The 25,505-nt window shown below is 41.6% G+C and overlaps 1 protein-coding gene across 12 annotated transcripts in view; it reads right to left on the bottom strand.

Moving 5' to 3' along the window:
- The window catches only part of PTPRT (protein tyrosine phosphatase receptor type T), a 1,128,555-nt gene that overhangs the window by 202,979 nt on the left and 900,071 nt on the right, over positions 1 to 25,505 (bottom strand). For all 12 annotated transcript variants that reach the window (XM_070051826.1, XM_051846098.2, XM_070051827.1 and 9 more), the window contains exon 13: positions 6,357 to 6,393. In XM_070051826.1, coding sequence (XP_069907927.1) covers positions 6,357 to 6,393 — 37 coding nt within the window. The remainder of the gene's footprint in view (positions 1 to 6,356; positions 6,394 to 25,505) is intronic.

Below are 25,505 nucleotides of genomic sequence, written 5' to 3'. Positions count from 1 at the left end.
CCAAATGCCTAATGAAGACCAGATATAGAAATTATGGGATATGTACAACATGAAATACTACACAGTGGTGAAAATGAATCCTGTCATTTGCAACAAAATGAATGCAACTTGAAAATAAACTTAGTGAAATAAGCCAGTCTCTAAAGGACAAATGCCGTATGTTCTCCCTGATCTGTAGTAACTAATAGAGCACCTAAAAGGTCATCTATAGAAGTTAAATTGACACCTTCAGATATGATGACTTTGAACAGCCTTTGTTTCAACTGTTGAGGAACAGGTTTTTTCTCTTTTTCTTTCATACTATTTGTTGAACTCTTTACTTAGTATAAAGTTAGTCTTATGTGTATAAAATTAATTGAAAATAGATTTTAGTAAAAAATAAGAATGGGAATAGGATCGGGAGGAGGAAGAAAGGTGGGAGTGTAGGTGAGAGGGCAGGTAAGGTGGAGAAAATGTTCCTAAAGTTGTATTTCAGAAATGCATTAAGTTTGTATTCCTTAAATAAAAGGTTTCTGGGGAAAACCCAAAACTTATTGCTTATTTACTCACTGACTGAGGTTTCCTCTCTACTGCTCTGAGCAGGTTTATTCCCAGGGCTAGAGTGGACAAGAGAAGAACTTTGCAATGTCCATTTAGCTTTTGGACTTGAGATAATTCCATTCGTTTTTTGATTTACCTCAGTCCAAGGACATAATACATTCTCTGGATATGAATGGCTCTGATGATGCCACACCAAGTTCATCTTTTCGGTTTGGTGCACTGTACCCCAATTGCTGAGAGCACTGGGGCTAAGGGCTTATACCTGTGGCTTTCTCCTGAGACCTGGCCAAGGCCCATGGGGACACTTCTATGCAACCGCCTGAGATTGGGAGGAAAGTGTAAAGGAGGGGAGAAATGGCATAGCCTGATGGATCTGGGGAGGAGACACAAATCCCGGGTTCTTGCCTCAAGGCAGGAAACGTTGCAGGAATTTCTCTACTTGGATCTTGCCTAGGTTTGACTTTACCCGAGGAGAGACTGGATCAGCCTCTGCTCATGCTTTGTTCCACTTTCCTTTCACTCACAGATTTTCCTGAGCACTTTCCCTCAGTGTATCATGGATTCCTGCCTCAACTCTGCTTCTAGGGAACCTGTCCCTAACTCATCTTTATCTGTTTATTGACAAATTCTATTCCATCATTATGACTGAACTCTTCTTCTAAGTCCTCTAAATCTCCAAAGCCAATGATGGCCAACAGCAGCTGAGAAACGAGGTAAACAGGAATGTGAGCTCCTGGCAGTGACCACAGCCCCCATCCATGAAAAAGACCGTACTTAAAGCTTTCAAAGTGAGTCTGTCTCGATTTGAGAATCAACCCTACTACTAGCAAATACCCAACTGCTACTCCATAGTCTCATAGCTGAGCTTTTCAATGTCAAGTTCTTCCTTGAAACCCATAAAAAAATAGTTGCTCCCCCAACAGTGATATATGCATCCATTCCATACATCTTCTGCAAATACAAAGATCTGCTCTTCACGTGGGGCTAATGACATGACTCCTTCCACAGCTGCTGACCCTGACTCCAGTGGCCTCCTAAATTTCACCTCTGCTCTGGGTCCTAAGTAATTCCCAGTGTTGGCTGAGAAGGGATGGGAAGGCACAAAGTCTTCCATACGTCCCCAGTCCCAGGGGAGCAGAGACCCAGATGGACACCCACACACCAGTGCTGCCTGGGACTTTGGCCCGCGATTATTTCAGTCCCCATGCAGTACACTTTACATCTCCTTGGAAGCACTGACGATAACCAAAACTGCACCATTATTGGTTATAATCATTCATTTAATGTTTGTTTCCACACTAGATTTGGATTCACTGGAGGAGAGAAACCATATCTACTGGTTCAGCAAGAAACCCTCAGTCCCTACCACAGTGCTCATAGATGCTTCGTGAGTGGGTTGACTGTGAGAAGGAAACAATTATCATCATACCAGTAACAACCATTGCCCCCCCAAATACTTCACAGTTAACAAATGACTTTTACATATGCAATTATACCATTTGATCCTCACAACAAACTAGGCAGTAGAGTCCTTAGCCAAGTGCTCAGTTCCTACAATCAACTTTATACACACTCACTGTGTGTGTGAGTTGTTACACCAATGGTAACATGAAATTCGACATGGTAGGGGATATTTATACCCTCAAAATAGACAAATCAGGATTTTTATTCTACAGAGGACAGGTATATCCAGCAGATCACTGGCACAAGGTATGTTCAAAAATGTTTTGTGGATGGGCAGATGAAGATTAAATACAGCCTGTGGCCAAGTTTCAGGGTGATCGAGCACAGAGATCTAAGTCTAAATGCATGTACTCATTTTAACAAGTATTTTTCAAGTATCACCTATGTACAAGGAACATCCTGCTATGCCAAATCTGGCCAAGAAATTAGCAGAATTAATGACTGTTGAAGCTGAAGTGGCTCCTCATCAGAGTTCCTCTCAGACTAAACTGATGGTGCCTGTCCCAGGAGACCTAGCCCCATCCAGGCTGCAGAACCATGTTTGGGCCAGAACATAATACTTTACCCCTATGTGAGCTCTGAGAATGGTCCTGCCATTAGAAACGGTGTCTGCGTGCAGGACCAGCCTACCACATTAACTTCCTGCCCAAGGTTTCTTCCATGGATCGTGGACTTCCTCGCCTGAAACAGCCTCACATAACTTCTGCCAGAAGTATGAGCCAAATCAGAACCTCGCCTACCTCTGGGAACCCCTCTGGCAAGACTGGTTCCTATTTCTTACACACACTTAAAATCTCCAAAGCTCAAACTGTAAATGGTCAACACTCAGAGATTCCACTGGGAACCATAACAACACCACTGTACCTTCACAGATCTGTTTATACATTGAATGCTAGTCAAGTCCTGCCCCTCCTCCCCAATTCTTACATTGAGGTCTTAACCCCCAGTACCTAATAATCAGATTTTATTGGTAATGGTGTCATTGTAGATGCAATTAAGTTAGGATGAGGTCATATTGGAGCAGGGTAGCCTCCTAAAACAATATGACTAGAGTCCTTATAAAAAGAGGAATCTTGGACACAGACTTGTACACAGGGAGAAGACATGAAAACCTAAGGCAAAGATCTAGAGGATGCTACTACAAGCTAAGGAACACCAATGATCACCAGCAAACCACAGAATCAATTCATTCTCACAGTCTTCAGGAGGAACCAATGCTGATGACACCTTGGTTTCTGACATCTGACTTCTAACATTGTGAGAAAGTAATGGCTGCTTTTTAAGCCACCTGGTATATATGACTTGGATACAGAAGTCTTAGAAACCAATCTAAGTCCTTATAACCCTCCAAACTGAGAAGCATGCAGTAACAACCAGAGTGACTAACGGAGGCATTACAGGAAGGTGAGGGTTGCAGCACATTCTACAGCCAGGTATGTATCTAACCTAAGAGGTACTGGGCTTGGGATTGAGTTGGAGTGAACCTGAATCAGAGCATGGAGCTGTTCCAAGCGCCAAAACCGTCTTGTTCTGTGGGATCCGCAGAGCTGACCACAGACACTGGCTGGACTCTGCAGGTTAGGGACAGGAAAGTGGTCAGATGCTTCATCACCACAGCACTGGCCTCAAGTCTGACAAGTGACCACACCCTAGAGGCTGGACATCTGCCAGCAGACCCGTGAAGAACCTGGCATGGTGACAGAGAGGTGGAAGAGCTTGGAGAAGGTCTGATGACCCATCTCTAGGACTTCACCTACCTACCCCTGAGGCCTGAGGGATTCGCAGTACTTTCTTGTTAAAAGGAATACTGTTTCCAGCAAGCCTACCAAAAAGAAATTTGATGCATAGAATCAGGAAGGGAAGGGATGCATCAACTGTTGATTTCACAGCTTTAGATCCTTGATAGAGCTTCTTATTAGCTAAGCATGGGTTCAGACAGGGATTTCCTTTAAGGGATCTTATATGCTCCAAGCATGGAACCTGGCATGGAGTAGAGACTTACCAAATGCAGGTCTCTTTGCCCTGTCTCTATATTCCTAACACATCCCTCTTATCTGCTGTGATGCTGAGAGGTAACAACTCCCTGAACCACGGCAAGCTGACATTCTACATTACCTAGCTGTATCTGTTCCATCCCAGGAAGTACTGGAACCCTGTTTCTTTAGGATGAAGTGCTGGTTCTCCCTGTACTGGAAGCTGGAGTGTGGCTGCTTGGAATCCCCAATGTCCTGATCTCTCAGAACAGCCTGGGCTTTGCCAGCTGGGCATCCATACTCATTCATGCATTCCCACCCTGTCAAACACACACACGTGCTCACACCCCACTGAAGGGAAGGTCAAACAGGAGGAGAAACCCTTATGCTAAAGAGAGGTAGAGCTTTCCTATTCCAGTTCTTGACTTTTTTTCAAATTTTTAAAAATTTAAGGTAAAAAAATTTCATTCAATTCCTATATAGAGATTTAGGAACATTGTGATATTTCCTACCATCCCCTCCCTTCCATACTCCCACCCTTCCTCCTCCTTCCTCTCTTATTCCCCCTCTTAATTTTTACAATGATCTATTTTCAGTTTACTTTATACTCATGGGATTAACTCTGAATAAGAGTTCAATAAGTGGTAAGAAGAAAAAAATGCAACCACAATCCTGTAGGTAGCAGTGAATTCTGGAGAAGTCCAGGGTGCAGGAACTCCATGCATCTGAGGACTATGATCCTGGACTTGTCAGAAATGTACAGTTCTAAGTATTCTTTCACTGTCCCCATTTGCACCTATTGTGTGTGTGTGATCACATGTTCCCAGTTCTTAGATCAGAAAATATAACCCAGGACACTACACTTTGGGAGGGCTTATACCTTAGAGTCCCATACAACCCACAGAAGGCAGAGCACGTGCATTGACGTCTACCTCGCCTACAAGTCAAAAGCTGTCCAGGCCTATGAAATATCATCGTGGTGAAGGAAGCTTCTCTGTATGTTTCTTTCTCTCCTCAGCTGCCTGTTTAAACAGGCTGCTGTAGACACCCTGCTGTCCTGATTACTGTCTAGAGCACTAGTGCTACCCAATTGATGGTGTTCCTCCTTCTACCTTATCTGTTTTCTTCAGCGGAAAAGTCTGCCAGGGCCCGTGATTTGTGTCACTTTTGTTTGCAAGCCATCAATTCTCTTGCCTCACAGAGAGTATTTTATCTCATTCTGTCCACTAGCCTGAATTTCTGAGAGGGAACAAGTTAGGGACACGCCAACCTCTATGACTTATGTGAAATCAGGGTGACTTCTTATCACAGTGATCCCATGCAGCTCTGACTTCCCTTCCTCCCACATTGTCCCTTTCGTGCCTAACCTATGAGCAGGTACAAAGTCAGACCCGGGAGGTTTGGGTGCCATTGTGTCAAATAGCCTTGGGTATTCTCTTTGTTCAAATCTTCCCCATCTCTGTCTTTCCTCCTCCACCCACGTGAGCAGAAGTTTTTATTTGTATGGATATATATTTGTGTATATATTCATGTAGATACACATTCATATGCGGGTCACTGTCTTGGGTATAGTTTATCTTTATTTGTCTACTTATATTTACAATTTTCATCTCCTTGGAAGCAAGCTATGTAACTACATATTCTGTCAATAAATGCAGGGAATAGAACCAAATTTTGGTGTGTGTATGGGGACATTGCTTTTAAAAATATCAATTCTATAACAAAAAGATAAACTTGGCTTATAACCATTCAACCTTGTAATAGGTTAAATGATAACAAACCATTCATTGATTTTTTTAAAAGGAATAATAAACAGAAACATGTGCCAACTGAAAGAGCCAGGCAATTCAATTATAATTAGGAAAACAAAAGTGATGAGCCTGAACAACGCTGTCTTCGTTTCTGGGATAAGTGTTGAAAATGCCAGCTACATAACAATGCAATGTTTGTTTTCTCATTATTAAAGGCCTGGACACTAATCACCTCATTTTTGAAAGCCATGTACCAATTGAATAAAGTACAAAACCCAAATGATGGGCCCAACAGACATGCTCAAATAAAAATACCCCCCAAAACAATGAAAACATACAGAATATTTGAGCAAAATCGTAGTCATTCTATCAATTAATGTACTACTCTGTCCATCTATTGTTGTATCCATCTAGGAAATATGTTTTGAGCTCTTACTAGGCTGTGGGCACTACAATTAATATGTATATGTTTGGATGTACAGTCTAGATGCAAATGATGCCAATGAAGATAACAATTCTTTCTTGTTGTTTTAGTCACTGTTGTCTACATTTTTCCTACATGGCTAGAGGAAGAAATACTTAAATGGCTATAGAACAGCTGAAGACAGACAAGGACAGGCCAACATACCTTTCGTAGCCAGACGAACACAGTTGATTTTGGTCTCCTGTGGACAAAAAAATGAGGCAACAGTTAATCAGTTGTGGGTTACATAAAGTTGTTACATAAAGAAAAATATACATACATATTTGCATATATATGCATGCATATGTATTTTAAGTATAATTTAAAATTTATTCTTTCCATTTTACTTCCCCATTTGAATTGCCTTTTAATTCCATTTCTTTATTTCCTCTCAGGCTAGGTACATATGTTCTTCTGTTCACTTCCTGGCTTCTACCACCTCATAAACTTCTTGCCTAGACAGAACCACTTTATAAACGTATCAAGCAGATACTGCCCAACACCTTGCAGGTTTGTAGAAGGCACGATGCATTATGCTATGTGCTTTGTTCAGTTGCAGGAGTTACCAGATGGAACAAGGTCATCCTTGGGAAACTGTTGTGGCAAGAATTCACTTGTACATTAAGCACAGAATTGTACATTGTACTTGTACATTGAGGTACAGAATAAAGGGGCACAAAGCAATGGTCCAGTCTATATGAACTGTGTGAGAATCAAACTACAGAGTTCATGTTCAACAATTCACTTTGACATCTCAGCTGGGAGGGCTCATAGCCTTGATAAATAATGTAAATATGTTTATATGGCAATAGAATCTTTGCTGGATAAATTATCTGATTATTGTTTAACATGTGAATAAATTCTATAAATTTGTAATATTTCTGGAACTGCAGTGGAGTTACAGTGTGTGTGCTCAGGAAGAAAATCATCTTTAGACTATATCACTAGGATCCATTTTCCAGGAGACCCTTGGAGGTGGCTGAAAAGTCTTGTAGACTAACATATACCCCAACAACAGTCTTAATGCAATAAGTAATGAAAGTAAAAAGCAAAGAATCCAAATGTGTGAGTCACTGAATCAAAATCGTCTCAGGAATCTAATGCTTAGTTGGCTGCTGCATCTTGTAGATACTTATTAATCAGGATAGAAAAGGTTATGACATGGTAATAAAACCCACAGACTTCAGTGGCTAGAAACAACAAAGACTTTTTTTAAAAAAACTTTTGTTTACTCATTTATTAGTTTAGAAAGTCAGAGTGACAGAGAGAGGAAGGGAGGCAAGTAGGAGTGCAGAGAGGTAGAGAGAGAGACAGATGTAGATAGGTAGGTAGCTGGGCCAAGCTAAAACCAGGAGCCATGAACTGAATAAGGGTCTCCAACATTCTTGGCAGGGAGCCAAGTATTTGAGCCCTCATACACTGCCTCCCAAGGTGTGCATCAGTAGGAAGCCAGATCTGGAAGCAGAAGTGAGACTTAAAACCAGAGAGTCCTAGATGTGATTCAGGTTTCCCAAGCAAGGGTTACCTGCTGTGCCACGCAACACCTGCCACCTATTTCCCTCTCAAACTGCATATCCAGTGTAGATGTGTGACTGGTCTGAGAGGTGAGTAGGGGGGTGAAAGATAGTCTAAGCACTCAGAGACCAAGGCTGGTGCATCCATTCTAACAGAAGTAGAAAGAATGCCAAAGAGTCAAGCCCTGACAATCAAAAGCTTTAAGTCAGAAGCCACACTATCACTTCCAGTAATGCTGCATTGGACAGAGCCCGTCACGTGGCCGTGATGATTTCAGCACGGTGGGGAAATGGAGTCTTCCATGTACTCAGGAGTGGAGAAGGAATGGTAATGTCTACAGCAGGGTTTCCTCTGTCCATACACTGCCCTCTATGCTAAAGACTCACTTCCATTAAGCCCAGTAGGAGTCCTATAATCATCCTTAGTGATCTTGATACCATGCCTAAGAGTATGCCCTTTCTTGTGCAAGCAACATATCTTGATACTGAAAGATGGTTGTCAGGCTCATTAGGATTCCCCTCAGCAACTCCTCGCATGAGAAGAGTTCAAGTTTATTGAGTCATCCTAGCTACTCAGCCTGTGGCAATCTCTACTTTGTTCTTATTGTGCAGTGGCTAAAACAAGAAGAGTCTATGTGTGGTTTAGATTATGATTACCTAGACTGTTACCATTTTCCTTACTTACACTTGGCTTTTATTAACATAGCCAACATCCTAGCATTTCATCACCCACTCCAACCAAAAATAGAAATGTAAATATATACTATAAATATACAAATGCAGTTGGATATCTGGAACCAAAGTACAGAGTCACGTTTTCCACTATTGACTTCTATCTTTGGCTGATCCTGTTACTACATCCTATCACAGTGTTCTCTACCAGCTGGAATTTTGGGAAAATATTTTTTCCTCTAACTTAACCCAAATCATTAATACCAGACTGCTTGAAAAGGTTTGTGTAAAATGGGGTTAAAAGTTAAGTATATTTCGCAATTTGGAAGTCCATGCATTTTTTCCCATAATATTCATTTCCATGACCTTTTTGAAGAATGCATGTACGCATGGATTAGAAAAATTTTGTATCAAAATAAACTTATTTTTTTTCCTTTTTATTTATTTGAAAGATAGTTATAGAGAGAGGTACAGACAAAGAGAGAGGTCTTCCATCCACTGGTTCATGCCCCAGATGGCCACAACGGCTGGAGCTGCGCCGATCTGAAGCCAGGAGCTTCCTCCAGGTCTCCCACCTGGGTGCAGGGGCCCCAGGACTTGGGCCATCTTCTACTGCTTTCCCAGGCCATACCAGAGAGCTGTATCAGAAGAGGAGCAGCTGAGACTAGAACTGGCGCCCATATGGGATGCCAGCACTTCAGCCCAGGGCTTTAACCTGCTGTGCCACAGTGCTGGCCCCAAAATACACTTATTTTAAAAATCCATTTTCCATGAACTTTTGGTAGTACATTAATATAGGCAGCAGCTTGCAAATGCCAACAGTAGAATCCTGTGGTGTGTAATAAGTCTTTCTTTTAGGTTGACATTCATCTTCATAGCAATTTCTGAACTAGATACTAATCTCCTCAATTGCTTATGTGCTAATATATTTTCAATTGCACAACTTGTATATATTGTATTTACCCACAAAAATTAGCTTGAGAGTGGTATCAAGGTCATTTAAAATAATCATCTGTCTCCTGAATTTTCCTAATCTATTATCTCAAGAACTATCTTAAAGAAAGGAGGTTGGGTTGACATGACGTGTCCTTTGGAATAAGTATTTCCTTTTCTTCTTAATGCTGAAAGTGTCTCTTTTAAAAAGAGATAATTATTTTATTTTATAAAACAAAATTCAGAAATGCACATTTCTTATGAACTTTGTGAAAACTTCTCATATGCATGAATTTTTAAAAGTTCTTTGCATGAAAATGAACTTAATTTTTAATTCTATTTTCCATGGACTTGCTGAAATATTCTCATATTCAAAAGTATTGATTTCAGTGTTCTTTATAAAGGTGGACATCAGGATCAATTTATCTCTCCACACATGCATAATGCAGATATTGTGGTCTGTCTACACTGTGGGATATCATGAATCTGGTAACAAAAAATGGCTGTGAGGCCTGTATAATAACTTGCAATGAAATCTATGAGAAGGCTGGCACCGCGGCTCATCAGGCTAATCCTCCGTCTCTGGTGCCGGCACCCTGGGTTCTAGTCCTGGTCAGGGCACTGGATTCTGTCCTGGTTGCTCCTCTTCCAGTCCAGCTCTCTGTTGTGGCCAGGGAGTGCAGTGGAGGATGGCCCAGGTCCTTGGGCCCTGCACTCGCATGGGAGACCAGGAAGAAGCACCTGCCTCCTGGCTTCGTATTGGTGCAGCATGCCAGCCGCAATGTGCCGGCCATAGTGGCCACTGGAGGGTGAACCAACAGAAAAAGGAAGACCTTTCTCTCTGTCTCTCTCTCTCTCTCTCACTGTCTAACTCTGCCTGTAAAAAAAAAAAAAAAGAATCTATGAGAAAATATTACATGAATAAAGCAGAGTATGACTTTTCTTATAACTGCCATGTAAACTGAAGCATTTCAAGGTAAGTCCTAAAGGAAATGAACCAATCTTAGTCATTGCAACACACTTAATCTGAAGTATACGATACAAAGACAAGTATATTAATCTTAGATACAGTTTGATGAAGTTTTCACCAAGCACACACACAGCTGTGACAGGACCAGATGAAAGCACCCAGCACCACCAGCACCCCAAAGGTCTCCCACCTGTGCGGGGAACATTACCCTGTCAGTTTGAGGATGTTTTCTTTGAAATATGGCTCCTTAAAGGGGATCTTGGACAGCTTCAACGGCTAGTCGACTGTCTTCTTCTGCAGCTGCATCATTTGCGAGGATGTTCTAACTTCCCTTGGAAGCATCTTCCTTTGCAGAGGTGCATGCACACGAGCCATCCCCCACCACCCCTGTGCACTGGTCTGTTTCCTGTCATCTACGTGTGGGTTTCCTTATACTTGACTCTTTCCGACTCTTACAATACAAAGCTAACCTGCTCACTTTTCCCAAGTTCGTGAAAACCTAAATCTCATAACCAATTTGTCGTTTTTGTAGAACTCATCACGGAAAAGCAAAACCCTAGGTCACTCTTTCTAGTCCTTCAGGGCAACTGCATTATCAGCAAGTCCAAAATGTGTAGGACACTGAGTTCGGTCATGCAGGAAGTTTGGCCAAGGTGCGCATGTCCAAAATCCCCAGTCGGGTCAACAAACAGGGAATTCTTTGTGCTCAGATGGAATAACGCTTTGGGGAAAGGAAAACAGAAAGGTGCGTTTTTGCTGTTCTGTCTCTCTCATCCTATTTCTAAGTCTGTAATGCATGCTGGTAAAGTACAGTACAATTTCATTTATCCATCCTGTTAACTTCACTCATGCTCTACGTCTGATGTTAGAGTTGAAATCTGCAGAGCGGTATTTATTACCTTGGCACAGAACACAGTGTCCTTACTATTGGGATCTGTTTCTGCTCTAGGCTCTCCCAGTGCTGGGCAGCATTGAACATGTCACTGTCCCTCTCTGCAGTTCAATTTTCCTGTTAATCCAGTCCATGTAGGTGGAGCAGGCAGATCATTCTAAGACTGCTTCAAGTTCTGAAATAGTTTGTTTTTAGCTACTCTCAACATACCCCTGCTATTTCAGTATTCTGTCTTGATTTCTGATACCACCCCAAAACACTTTACCATATTTTTATTTGTAAGCTATTTTCTAGTTTACTTTCTAAAATACATCATACCTGGATCTATTTAATGTTTATTTTTAGAGTGGGAAAGATGTGAAATGAAGCCAGAGATGTAAGCTTGGTAGAACCTTTTAGGTTATGAAGTTTTGGTCTATATTTTAAGAATATAGGCCAATATTGAGTAATTCTATTTGTCTACCCATCCAGCTGTCCATCCACCCTTCATTCAACTACACACTGAAATTATAGGATTCTCACAGTGTAAGTGTTCATGTCACTGAGTGTTTTAGAAGCTGTATCGAGGGGGTGGCACTGTGGTATAGTGGGTTAAGCCAGTGTCTGTAGTGCCAACATCTCATATGGGCACCAGTTTGAGTCCTGGATGCTGCACTTCCAGTCCAGCTCCCTGCTAATGCACCTGGGAAAGCAGCTGAAGATGGCTCAAGTGCTTGGGCCCCGGCAATCACGTGGGACACATAGAAGCAGCTCCTGGCTGCTGTCTTCAGCCTGGCCCAGCACTGGCTACTGCTGCCATTCAGGTAGTGAAACAGTGGATGGAAGATCTCTCTCTGTCACTCTTTCTCTCTCTGTAACTCTGCCTTTTAAATAATTAAATCTTTTTAATAAAGAAGCTGCATCTGGAGGTACTTAAATTGTTCTACCAATCTGGTCAAGAATTCCATGGATTTGAGTCATACATGCAATTCTCACTCTACTGCCCCATGGATGTTCATTTAATTTGATGAGGATTTAGCCTTGATCCTAGAGTTTTTTCTATAGCTTTCCTGGTTACTTTGGTTTATAGTTTAATTTTCCTCTAAGATTGGGTTGAGACACTAATAGTCTAACTAATTTTTATTCATTTACTAGTTATTATTTATTCAGCCAATCAATAGATACGTATTGAACGACCTCTGTGTGCTGAGTGCAGGGTGACAAGGATGAGCAGAATATATATGTTCCCTATCCCCAAAGATCATGCAGACCTGTGGGGGTGTCAAACACCACACAGTTATTCTCAGAAATAAATACCAAACATAATTGCAGGCTTCAATAAACACCGTGAAGGACACCATAAAGAAGATGGTGCGGACTGCTGGGTGGGAAAGGAGACGGTCTGCTGCTTTGAGAAACATCACTCAACCTGACATCTGGGAAGGTGAGTAGGAATTGGAAACATAAAGTATCAAAGAAGGTTGTCCCAAACTCAGAAATAGATGTACCAAGACCCAGAAGTGGGAAAACATGTGGTGCAATCGAAGACATAAAGAAGTCTGATATGGCTGCGGTCATAATGTATCACCTGGGAATGATGTAAGCTAAACGTAGAGGAGCAAGCCTGGCTCAGCATTTTAGATTGCATAGGGTTGGTACATATTTCAGGAACAACTGGAAGCCATCAAAGAGTTATTTATGCAGGAAAAAATAAATGTTCAGATTTATGTTTTTAATATATAGAAGCTGATGTACGAACAACAGACTTAGGGTGCAAAAGACACTGGTTGGTGGGCAGAGGGCAGCAGTTTAGCACAAAGCTGATGGTGGCTGTGAACAGCAGAGTGGCGTCATCGATTCTGCCCCGACCTCCCGTTGCTATCGGAACACACAGTCTGCCTTTGACTCTGGCACGCTCTCACCTGTCCCCCACACCCTACTCTTAATTAGCAGCCTGGGCTCCCAGCACTAACAATGCCATCTCCTGAGTGTAGCCTTGCTGCAGCCTGACTTCCCGGCAATGCACTGGTCCCTAAACTGTTGTATGATTCCAGCTGGGCTTCACCCACTTGTCACATCCCAATCCCCGAAAGAAGCGCTCAGAAGATTTTAACAAAAAGAGGTGAGTCCTCTTTCCTACCACAAAAATTGACAAACCAGAAAGCAAAATGTTCAACAAAAAAAAGAGGGTCTTAAGGGCATTAAAAATTCTAAGAACAAAGGTAGCTTCTAGAACAAAAATACATACTAATCTTCATAAATACCAAATGAAATTTCACAATAAAAGAGTAATGAAAGTACAGAGCAAGTATTAAAAATACAAATTATGATATAAAATACATGACAGAGTTCTGATCAAATAGACAAGTCATATCAACAAATGGGAATGGATTTAACGCAACATAATTAAATGGAAAAGATTTCAATTTAGTATGCAATCTACCTTCTGAACATAAAGGTCACACCTAAAACAATGTTATTTAAAAAGGCAAGGACATAAAGACATGAGGAAACCATAAGGAGCAAATGAAAGAATAAGAAGACAGTGGCAACGATCCTGATATCAAACAAGAATTTAACTAAAAGAACATAAATGTGGCAAATGACAATTTTTAGCATCAAAACCAACAGTTAACAGGGAATCTAACAGATAGGAATGTCTATGCGCTGAAACCACAAACAGAGTCAACAGCAGCCAAGTGTGAAACCAGTAGTCAGAAGACACCATGGTACCAACAGTGCACTTACACCAGCTAAGATTAAATATTTGGTAAGAAACTGAATAAGAATGAGCAGAATCTATATGTAGAAAATTTAACAGTACCTCTCAGCCAAAAGCAGACTCAAACCAAGTAGAAAGATATCCCTTGTTCTCAGCTTAGATAATTCAACATCTTAAAGATGTCAGTTCATCCTAATTAATATATAAATTTAATGCAACCCCAGTAAAATTACTAATAGATTTTTTATGGGACTTGACTAGTGGACACTAAAATTTCTATGAAGACATGAACTTGCAGGAAGACCTGGGAAGTCATTGAGAAAAGCACTTTGTGTCCCAGATAGCAAGGCAGAGGGACTCCGATTTAACAGGGTGACAGTGGCAAAAACAGGCAGAGAAGCTGCTGGAAGAAACAGAGCCCAGGAAAAGACCCAAGAATGAATGAAGATGTACAGAATGAGAAAAGTCATTTCTCAAATCACTGGGGCAAAGATGGACTTTTTAAATAAATGTTGCTAGGACAACTAGACAGACATTGGGAAAAAAATATAAAATTAGATCCATACTTTATAACATACACAAAACCAATATCAAACACCTGAAATCTAAAACAAAACAAAACTACATAAAATTTAAAAGCAAACATGGTGGGCATTCTTTATAATCTTGGTGTAAAAAGAAGCCTTTTGGCCGGCGCCATGGCTCACTAGGCTAATCCTCTGCCTGCGGTGCCGGCACACCAGGTTCTAGTCCCGGTCGGGGCGCCGGATTCTGTCCCGGTTGCTCCTCTTCCAGTCCAGCTCTCTGCTGTGGCCCGGGAGTGCAGTGGAGGATGGCCCAAGTCCTTGGGCCCTGCACCCACATGGGAGACCAGGAGGAAGCACCTGGCTCCTGGCTTCAGATCGATGCAGTGTGCTGGCCGTGGTGGCCATTTGGGGGGGGGGGGGTTGTGAACCAACAGAAAGGAAGACCTTTTTCTCTCTCTCTCACTCACTGTCTAACTCTGCCTGTCAAAAAATATAAAAAGAAAAAAAGAAAAAAGAAAAAAAAAGAAAAGGCCTTTTAACTTTGGTTCAACATTGGAATGCAATAAAAGAAAAAAAAAGTCATCCATTTGACTATATTTTAAGTTGGTGTGGCAAAAGCATTGTAAATAACTCAAGATAAATAACTAACTGGCAAAATCTGCAGTATGTATCACCGACGAAAGTTCATACCTCTCATAAATAAATGACTCAAAATCTGATGACTAAAGGTTTAAAAATCCTGAAAACTAGGTAAAATACATAAATAAGTAATTCAAAGTTATGTAAGGGCAAAGATGTCAATTTTACTTAAAATATAAAGGAAACGAGATGATGCTGTTATAATTTCTTCTACATAGTTTTGACAAAAATTCTAGTTAGATCACAAAGACTGTTGGCAAAGCTGAGGAAAAGTGGGTAGCCTGAGACACTGCTGGAGGAAACGCAAATCGGTTCAACAGTTAGGGAAGGGAGTTTAGCTACATCTAGTAAAATGATCTGCTAGTCCACATGCTCTCCTACCAGTTCCTCTCCAGAAATTTATCCTGAAGGTTTCTGTATCTGTATGTACATCAATTATTAGATATAAGTTTCTTTACTGCAATAGTATTTCAATTGACAAATATTAGAACATATATGTCTACATATGAGGGTGATTAGATAAGATATAAAAACATGATGGGATACCTTACAGCTGTATAAAAGGGCAAGGAAGTTATGTAAGAACTGATATGAAGTGATCCCCAGATATCTATTGTATGTCAGCTTTCCTATGAGAAGGAAAAATAAATATATGTTAACTTCATACTTTTTGCAAAAAATTATAAGTAATTAAGGACATTGGTTATGCACAGGGAAGGTGGAAATGAAGTAAAAGAAGTGTATTCCAAAACCTTTAGAAATACGTTATATCCTAAATTTTCCAAAAATCAATACAGATGGGGAAAATGAACCTAAAATTACAAACAAGGAGAAACAAAACAAATTTTCTTTCCAAGAAATATATAATCATATCCTAGGAAAAGAAAGGAAAATTTGAGCATATTATTTTATACACACTCAGACTGAAGGCAGAAAGAACTATAGGCATATTGAGAGTATTTCAAAAAGTTCCTGGAAAATGGAATTAAAGTAGAAATTTTTGTGCAAATTTTGAAATTCATGCATTGATTTCTTATGAAATCTTATATATTAAGCCCTAGTCAATAAGTTTGTTTTATGAACTGTCATAGTTTAGTGGTTCTGAAAATACTTGCTGGACTTTCTAGGTTGAACAAATAAGGGAACACATCAAGGATAATGAAAGTCATGCTTCTTGCCATCAGAAAATGGAATTACAATGTGGAAAGGGTAAAAGGAGAAATGATCCCTGAGATGTTGGACTGCAATTGATGTATCCTTATGAATTTTTTTTAATATACACAAGTTATTTTATTTCTGTAAATGATGGTTAAATGTTTTTCAAGTGTGACATGTTCAACCAATGCAATGTTTTGCTTTTCCACTTCGTTTTTTTTTTTTTTTTTTAATTTGACAGGTAGAGTTACAAACAGTGAGAGAGAGAGACAGAGAGAAAGGTCTTCCTTGCATTGGTTCACTCACAAAATGGCCACTATGGCCAGCACTGCGCCGATCTGAAGCCAGGAGCCAGGTGCTTCCTCCTGGTCTCCCATGGGGTGCAGGGCCCAAGCACTTGGGCTATCCTCCACTGCACTCCTGGGCCACAGCAGAGAGCTGGACTGGAAGAGGAGCAACCAGGACTAGAACCTGGAGCCCATATGGGATGCCGGCACTACAGGCAGAGGATTAACCAAGTGAGCCACGGCGCCGGCCCCTGAAATTTTTTTAAAAAAGATTTAGTTATTTGTAAGGCAGAGTGACAAAACAAAAGAATGGGGGTGAAAGAGAGACAGAGAGACAGAGAGAGAAAGAAACATGAATGAGCTTCCATCTACTGGTTAATTTTCCAAGTGAGAGCAAAAGGTGGGGTTGGACTACACTAAAGCCAGGAACCAGAAACTCCATCCAGGTCTCCAAAGTGGTCGGCAGTATTTAAGGACTTGAGCCACCATACGTTGCTTCCCAAGCGAGTTAGTGGGGAGCTGGATCAGAAGTGGAATAGCCAGGACTTGAACTGGCATTCTGACAGGGGATTCCAAGTGTGGCTTAACCCACTATGCCACAATGCACACCCCTCATTGTGAAATTTTAGTGTTTTAACATGGAAATAGATAATAGATAATAGATAGGAAAGGAAAGGAATACTCGTGTGTGTTTACATGTCAGCCTAGAAGCAGTGGTACTCACTTGTTCCCAGATTTGAATTTCTAAGTACCATCACACAGAACCATAGTTGAAGCACAGAAGATACCATGCCATAAAAAAAAAATATGTTTTCAAGATCTGATGGAGAAATATCATAGGACAAAGTATCCATCTTGAAGTGGCTTCTATTTGCTAAAGCTGGGATAATTTAAGAATAAAATAAATGATGATGGTAGTGAATTATATCCTATGAGTAAAAAAAAAAGGATTAGTAATTTTTTTTAACTTGTGTATATATAAATGTGTACATTACAAAGAGGAGAAAAAAACCTAACAGTGCATGTCAACTAATAAATATAAAAGGGTGACTGGGTTAGAGAATTACCACTTGGCAAATATCTTCCTAAGAGAGAAAAGGACATGAAAGCCAGGGAAAGACTGAGATACAGGGATCTACAGGGGTAAGACAGCCAAATGCAACACGTGATTCTGGACAAGAATTTAAAAAGAGTTGCTATAAAGGCATAATTGAGCCAATAGACAAAGTTAGGGCTAATGGTTTTACATCATTAATTTCCTCATAATTGCACTGTGGTTATATTGGAAATGCACACTGAAGTATTTAGGAGTGAAGGGGCGAGAGGCCAATGGATTTATTGAGTGAGGAGGAGAAAGAGAAAGGCGAGGAGAGAGGAAGAAGAAAATAGAGTAACACAGCACCTATGTTACAGTATTACGCTTGGGGGCCGGCGCCGCGGCTCACTAGGCTAATCCTCTGCCTGCAGCGCCGGCACCCCGGGTTCTAGTCCCAGTCAGAGTGCTGGTTCTGTCCAGTTGCTCCTCTTCCAGTCCAGCTCTCTGCTGTGGCCCGGGAGTGCAGTGGAGGATGGCCCAGGTCCTTGGGTCCTGCATCCGCACAGGAGACCAGGAGGAAGCACCTGGTTCCTGGCTTTGGATTGGCGTGGCGTGCCGGCCGCAATGCACTGGCTGTAGCGGCCACTGGGGGGTGAACCAACGGAAAAAGGAAGACCTTTTTCTCTGTCTCTCTTACTCTCTAACTCTGCCTGTCAAAAAAAAAAAAAAAAAAAAAAAATTACGCTTGGGGAATCTGGGCAGGGGGCACATGAACATTCTTCATAGTGTACTTGAAACTTTAAGTTTGAAATTGCCTTGAAATAAAAAGTTAAAAATATTCAGTGGAATGAAGTTAGGATAAAATAAGATTGATGGTGGCTAACGTTTGGTTTAGTAGATAAAGCTGTTGCCTGCGACACTGGCATCCCACATGGTTTCCAGTTCAAGTCCCTGCTGCTCCACTTTTGATTCGGTTTTCCTCTAATGGCCTGGGAAAAACAGCAGAAGATGGCAAAGTATTTGGGCCCCTGCCACCCATATAGGAGACCCTGATGAAGCTTCTGGCTCTGGCCCCTGGTCACTGTGGCCATCTGGGGTGCATACCAGCAGATGGAAGATCTCTCTTTTTCTTCCTCTCTCTGACTTTCAAATAAATAAATAAATCATTAAAAAGAAATAAAGATTGATGAGGGGTTGACCACCAGGGAGGCTGTATGATGGGGATATAGGGATCCTTTTGTTATCTTCCTTACTTCTACACCTATTTAAAATACTCTATAGTAATATATTTTGAAGGTGAAGACATATATATTTTTCCATATCCCAAATATACCATGTTTACTTGGTCTCCACGGTTACCAGCATGGTCCAAACCTCCACTATCTCCTGCCTGGATGACTGTGATAGCTTCCTGGCCACTCCTTGCAGTTTTCTGGATACTCGTGAAAGGACCCCTCCCCAGACATCAGGTGGGGTAATCTTTTACTTACCTGATTCAGGCCCGGCCCACCATTTCTTGTTTAGAACTCCCCACCAGCCCAGGGGACAGAGGATATAACCTTGCTTCCTCTCCCTTGATCTTCACTGCCCTGCACAAGCAATCATGGCTCCTCCCTTCAGACACACTGAACTTGTAGATATTTCCCAAGCATGCCCCACTTAGGCCATCTTCCTTCTCCCAGAGTGCCCTGTCTTCCTTCACCTCCTCAGCACTCCATTCTGTTATAAGGCCCCTCCTCCAAGAATCCTCTTCTGATGAGTCCCCTCAGTTGCCCTCTATCACGTCACTCTTATTAATTCTTGTGCATTACTATGTAAAACAGTGAACAGAGGAAGCTGCCTGTGGCTCATTAATTATGACAAATACATCATACTAATATGAGAAGCTAACTATAGGGGAAGCAGGGTGTAGTTTAACTGTGACAAAAACATCACACTAATGTAAGACATTAATAGGGAAAGCTAGTATGGGACATGTGAGGATTCTTTGTTGTATGTCACAATTTTTGTTTTCTAAATTTACAAGCATTCTGAAATTAAAAAATATTTAAAATTTATTTGCATAGCTACTAATGGTCTCTTTCCATGCTCCCCACCAAAATGAAAGGAGGAGACACGCCTGTCTTTCTCTCCTAAGTAATCTCTGACACGTAGTAAACATGCTGTAAATAATGAATGAAATGAGACATCCACATTTTAGTGTTGTCTCTAATTGGTTGGGTAAATTCCCTGGACAAATCTCTTCATCCTCATCTTTAATCTTTCTGAGTCACAGTGTTCTTATTCCCTGAATGGGAGCAATTTTCTCAGCACATTTCCCTAGGGTGAACAAAACCTTGTGTGCACGCACAAGTGCCCTGACGCATGCATAGAGGTATACGTGCAATACTTTATAATAAATTCATGTTGGGAGTTATCAAGATAATTTTTTAATTTTCCCTACTTTCAACAGAGTGAATTCCAAGCCTCACAGCATGGCCTGCCAGGCTCCCCATTATCTGGTCTCTCTCTCTCTCCCTCTCTCCCTCTCTCCCTCTCTGTCTCTCTGTCTCTCTGTCTCTCTGGCCTTCTTTCTATACCCCAGAAAATCCACTAAATCTTCCCAAGTGAACTACAGAGTTCCTAACCACGGGACTTCTGATTGGCTATTTCCTTGGCCAGGCACGTCCTTCCCTCTGCCCCACTGTCTGAAGCATGCAGACAGCTTTAAATATTCAGTGTCAATGTCACTGTTCCTAAGCATCTCTACAGCCCTCCAGCTCCCGGCTTATAGCTGTGAACTGCCTTCCACCGCTTGATTCCTGCTAAGGTTTATTGTACACATTCGTTTTCATGACTGTCTTTTCCAGAGGAGTGTGGGTTCCCTGAGGGCAGGGGATACATCTTATTTATCTGTATATCCATTCACTGACTCAGAGCACATCCTCAATAAATGATAATTGGATTATTATTATCAGCATCAATATCTCCTCACATAGAAGAGTATGACCAATGAAGGCGCAATTTGTAGACTCAAACAAAAGCATAGGGGGTTGCAAGACTGGGTTTAAACCATGGCTCTTATCTTGGGCAAATCGCTTCCCATACTGGACTTCAGTTTGTTTTTCTGCCAAAAGAAGGGAACTGGGCAATCTATAAGCTGCCTTCCAAACTACATTGCATGCTTCCCATTCCCCAGCAACAGGACCTTGAGGGTACAGATTGGCTCTACAAATTATCCTTTAATTGGGATGTCAGAAGTACAGTTCCTCTGGGCCTCACGGAGAGTGGCTGAGAGCTTTCATGAGGAGCCAGAGACATCCAGATCTCAACCAACCTAAGCCAGAGCTGCCCTTCATGCTTCCCTGAACAGCTCTTATCTGCCCTTAATGATCCCTGCCGTCTGTAAGCAATCCATTGAGCTGTAATTACTAATTGATGTTTGTGAAGTCTTTGGAATTCTCAGGTGTCAGATGTAATCAAAGGCCAATTTATTATGATAATTGTTATTAGTATAGCTTCTCGCTATTTGTTGATGTTAATGGCAGGGCCAACAGGTGTTTCAAGATTGAGCAGAGGGATTGAGGCTGACCAGGGACAAAGAGAGAAGTGTGGTCCTGGGGAGGACTTGGGACCTTTCAGAGACTCCTACTCATTCCATTCCAGCCATGTTCCTCTTCAAAGCCACTTTGTAGAGCTAAGACCCAGCATGAAGCAGGGCACTAAATGCATAGGACTGTCTGCTCTTTCGTATTCATAGATTCAAACCCAGCTCAATATCTTGCTTATGGATTGTGATTTGGCAAATAACAGCCTGAGAGTCTTGGTTTGCTCATGCATTAAATGACAATACATATAGTACCAGTTTACACCTGCTGTGGATGCAAATGGTTCGAGGAAAGCAGTCATGGATATGGAAAGAAAAGTTACAAGACTGCTGAAGCTGTCCAGGCAAGAAATATTTTCAGGAATAGGCTGGTGGCACTGGAGGTGAGGAAAGTGAATAGGTTGGGAGAACTTTAGAATGTAGACTAACAGGACTTGGTGCTGATGTGGTGTTGAGCAATCTACACGTTAGTGATATAGGAAATTCTAAGGGATAGGTTCGCAGAGGATGAACTTTTTTAAAAATTATTGCTTACTACTTGTCATAGGATTTATTCACATTAACGTGTTTAGCTTTGCAGCACAATAAATTGAGTGTATGGGTTTACACAATGGGGACCATATTGTAAAATATGAAACTTAATCAAAATTCAGAGTCCAAGGAGGACCTGTAGAAGACTTGTCCTTTTTCTCTATTCCTCTCTTAGTCCAACATTTTAAAACTTCCTTTGAAATCACAGCCTCTTCCTTCTTCATGCATCCAGTGTGTCAACTGGCATGTCTGCATCCCCTGAACTTCACGGATTTTCTTCCTCTGTCCTGGATTCCCTCCTCCTACATCATGTTTGACATTTGTTCAGATATGGGTTTAAAAAGTCTATGTCCCCCTAGATTTTGCGTGTTCCTTCCTAAATGTCTCTGTCCCATGTGTGCTACCTGTGATATTTTCATACTGAAAGCTGACAGTAATGGGGTGGGATTTTTTGTGCATGTAAATTACTAAGGTAAGCATTTCTTCATGAACATCTTCATTTAATGTTTACAAAAATTCTTACAGCTGACAGTGGGGGCATCATACTTTTCCAACAAAGAGACTGAGAGAGGTTGTCATTTGCCTAAGGTCACATCGCTGGTCAGTGCCAATCTGAGTAACAGGAAAGACCCCATATAAGGCGTAGTCATCAAAAATCCTGAGGGAAAGCATGTCAGAGAATTAATTCATCTTATGTAATTAATCTTATATGATAGCATTGGTTAGTAGCATTAACGCCATTTTATAGCAAGAGAAACAGAATCCTTGAGTGCAAATGGCTCCACTACATTCTAAAAGTTTAACCATCACCGGGTTGATACAGAACAGTACTGAATGAGCTGAGACGTTTTTATGATGCTGACCAGCATCTCCTCAGGGCCCCTCATGCATGGATATATTGATATCTTTCCTTTAGTATCACTCATGAAAAATATATATGCTTCTTTCTATCAAGTCAGAAAATCTAAGCGAGTCTGCTACATGCTACTTTTTGCCTTGGATTCTAAGAAACTTAAGCTGTACAGATAGCAAACCATTTCATTAACTGCCTATAATAAGCTTTTGATAATGGTTATCTACCACTATGTGGGGAGCAAACCGGACGGGACTGAGTTACTGGAATTAAGACTTATTCTATGCATCTGCTCTCCCACAATATGGCGCTGGGAGAGAAGTAAACAGCTTTTACACAGCTGCCTCCAGTTCAACCAATAAACTGTAGGACTTGCTCCTGATTGGAGAGCAGCGTACTCGGCGTGTGGGCAGCCGAGTTGGGATTGGCGGAGGAGGACTATAAAGGAGGAGAGAGACGGCATGCACCGGGAACATCTATGGGGAACATCTAAGGGAACCCGTGCAGCCCCTGAGAAAGCCGGCCGGCGGTGTGCCGCTCCCCTGCGGAAGTGGGGAATGTGGCCAGGGGGAACTGCCCTTCCACGGAGGTGGAAGGGATAGTAGCCAACCCGGGAAGAACCAGCAGCAAACCCGGGGAGGGCCGAGCAGACAAAAGAACAGCGCAGGGTCCTGTGTCGTTCCTCCACGAGGAGGGGGAGCGACACCACTATAAGAATATTGAGCTCATTTTAAAATTTTAACTGAATATGTACCCAAAAATATGTATGCATATAAACACATGTAGATGTATACTCCTAAAACATTTATGTGTATACAATATATGCTAATATGTACATACAAGAGAGAACTTCAAAAAAATTCATAGGAAAACGGAATTAAAAAAAGTTTGGGGCAGGTGTTTGGTCTACTGGATTAGAACTAGTTTGGATGCTTATAAACCACTATCAGGATGTCAGCTTCTAGCTTCCCACTAAGGAAACCCTGGCAGGCGGCAGTGATAGCTTAAGTCATTGGGTTCCTGGCATACACATGGACGACCTGGATTGTGTTCCTGACTCCCAGGTTCAGCTTGGCCCGGCTCCAGTCATTGCAGGAATTTAGCAAATGAACCAGCAGATGGGCACTCTGTCTCTGTCTCTGAATCTCTGCTTCTCAAAAAACCAAAATTTTTTTGTGCAAAACAAAGTTTTAAGTCTACATAGTATCTTTTTATAATATACATTTTCTGTGAACTTTCTGAAGATATTCTGTGCATGTGTGTGTGTAAACAACTATACCTTCATTTAAAGTTCTTATGAGTTTGCAAAGAGCTATTACATATTTTATTTATTTCTAAAAAGATGCCAGTCAGCTAGGGAGGTCACATCTCATTCCCATTTGACAGATGGGGAAACTGAGGCTTGGCAAGCAGTATTCATGGCAAGTAGCTGAGAAATGGCAGGGATAGTTCTTAAATCCAAAGATTCAGTTTCCACATTCAGAGGTCTCCTCACCTTTTCTCCAATATTTTGGGTAATTAGACCAAGCTTCATTGGGCCCCTCATTTTGGAGTGTCTTGATGGAGGACAGAGATCCTGCTATGTGGAAAATTAGGCTGCTACTTTCATGAGCCTTTTTGGGACTGGGGCCTGAGTACTGATGCCTCAAGGCTCAGGTTGACAAGATTATTTGCTGTCAACATTTGGGTAACCTTCATCTCCTTCTCCAAATGAGTTTAAAGTATTTTTGCATTGAAAGTGTTCTTGCTCCCTCAGGTCTCATACCAGGATAATAAAATCTGTAGGAATTGTGAATGAAAAAATAAATTAGCAACTTGGGAGAACTCATCTTGGTATTTGTACAAGGTGACACTTAGGGAATTTCTCTCTTACGTGAGGAGCTCCAACAGAGGTTCAGAAGTTTTAAGAGAACATGAAAAAAATCTCAATCAGTGGAATAGAAACCTGGGCACAGAGATGCCTGAGGATTAGGGCGAGCACCAGGAAAGAGAATTCACCGAGGACTGGAAAAGAGGCCAGAGAAGGCTGATGGGGCCTGGACTACGCTCTGGTGACAGACAAGAACCAGAAAGGGGCATTTACCAGGCAAAGAATTCCCAAACTGATGATGGAGATGTATGGTAATGGCCCTGGATGCTAAATGTCCAGTCCAGTCTTACTCTACCCTCACAGATGCAGAGCTAACAACAGCCAGAACTATGTTCCTTGAAAAGGACTGTGGTGACAAGTCAGCCAAAGGTATGTGGGAGCCTTTGGTTCATAGCTTCTTGGAACCTTGGCTCGATCACTTATGGTTGGAACAATTGTAAAGATAGCCAATCCCCTCAATCCTACTTCAGAGGAACCCTTGGCAGAACCACTGCCTTTTATAGTAGAACAGTGGCTTTGCGAGTGTCAGACTTATCTTTATCATACTTCCACACACGCTCAGAACAAATACTGATACTAAAACCCTTCCTATGGCATGAAGTAACAAAACTGTGAGATTCCAAGGAGCTTTTGGCAGTTCATCTACCCCTTAACAGAACAGGAGTCACTATGTGAGACCAATCGAAGAAGCAGTGGAGGTGGACGCAGTTGCTTAGGGTCTGAGACACAGCAGGTGCTCAGTAATAGAAAAGTCCTCAGGATATGTGACAGGAATTGAAGTTTCTTCACGAATGGGTCTGAGATGATGAGAACTTGAAGGGAAAGATTCGCCAATGTGGGGAAGTGTGTTGGTCATTGGGAGCTTGCTCAAATATTCCGCTTCTCTTTGTAGGCAGAGTTAGCTGCCCTGTTCTTTTTGGAGCTAAGCACAGCTGCATGGTTAGTCATGGAAAATGGAATGGAACTGTGCTGCACATCCCTTTGTGTGGAGACTTTTAGAGCCAGTGCTCTATTTGCCACATTTCTCATTCTCTGACTAGGTGATTGCATTAAGATGACCTTTCCATCATTCCCAGTCCCTGAGTACCCATGACAGAGCTTTTCCACAGCCCCATTCGGGATATGGAAAAATATATGTTGAGGTAAAC

Source organism: Oryctolagus cuniculus, chromosome 11 (genome assembly GCF_964237555.1).
Source record: "Oryctolagus cuniculus chromosome 11, mOryCun1.1, whole genome shotgun sequence".
NCBI classification, from domain to species: domain Eukaryota; kingdom Metazoa; phylum Chordata; class Mammalia; order Lagomorpha; family Leporidae; genus Oryctolagus; species Oryctolagus cuniculus.
This window is presented reverse-complemented; position numbering and strand designations above follow the sequence as displayed.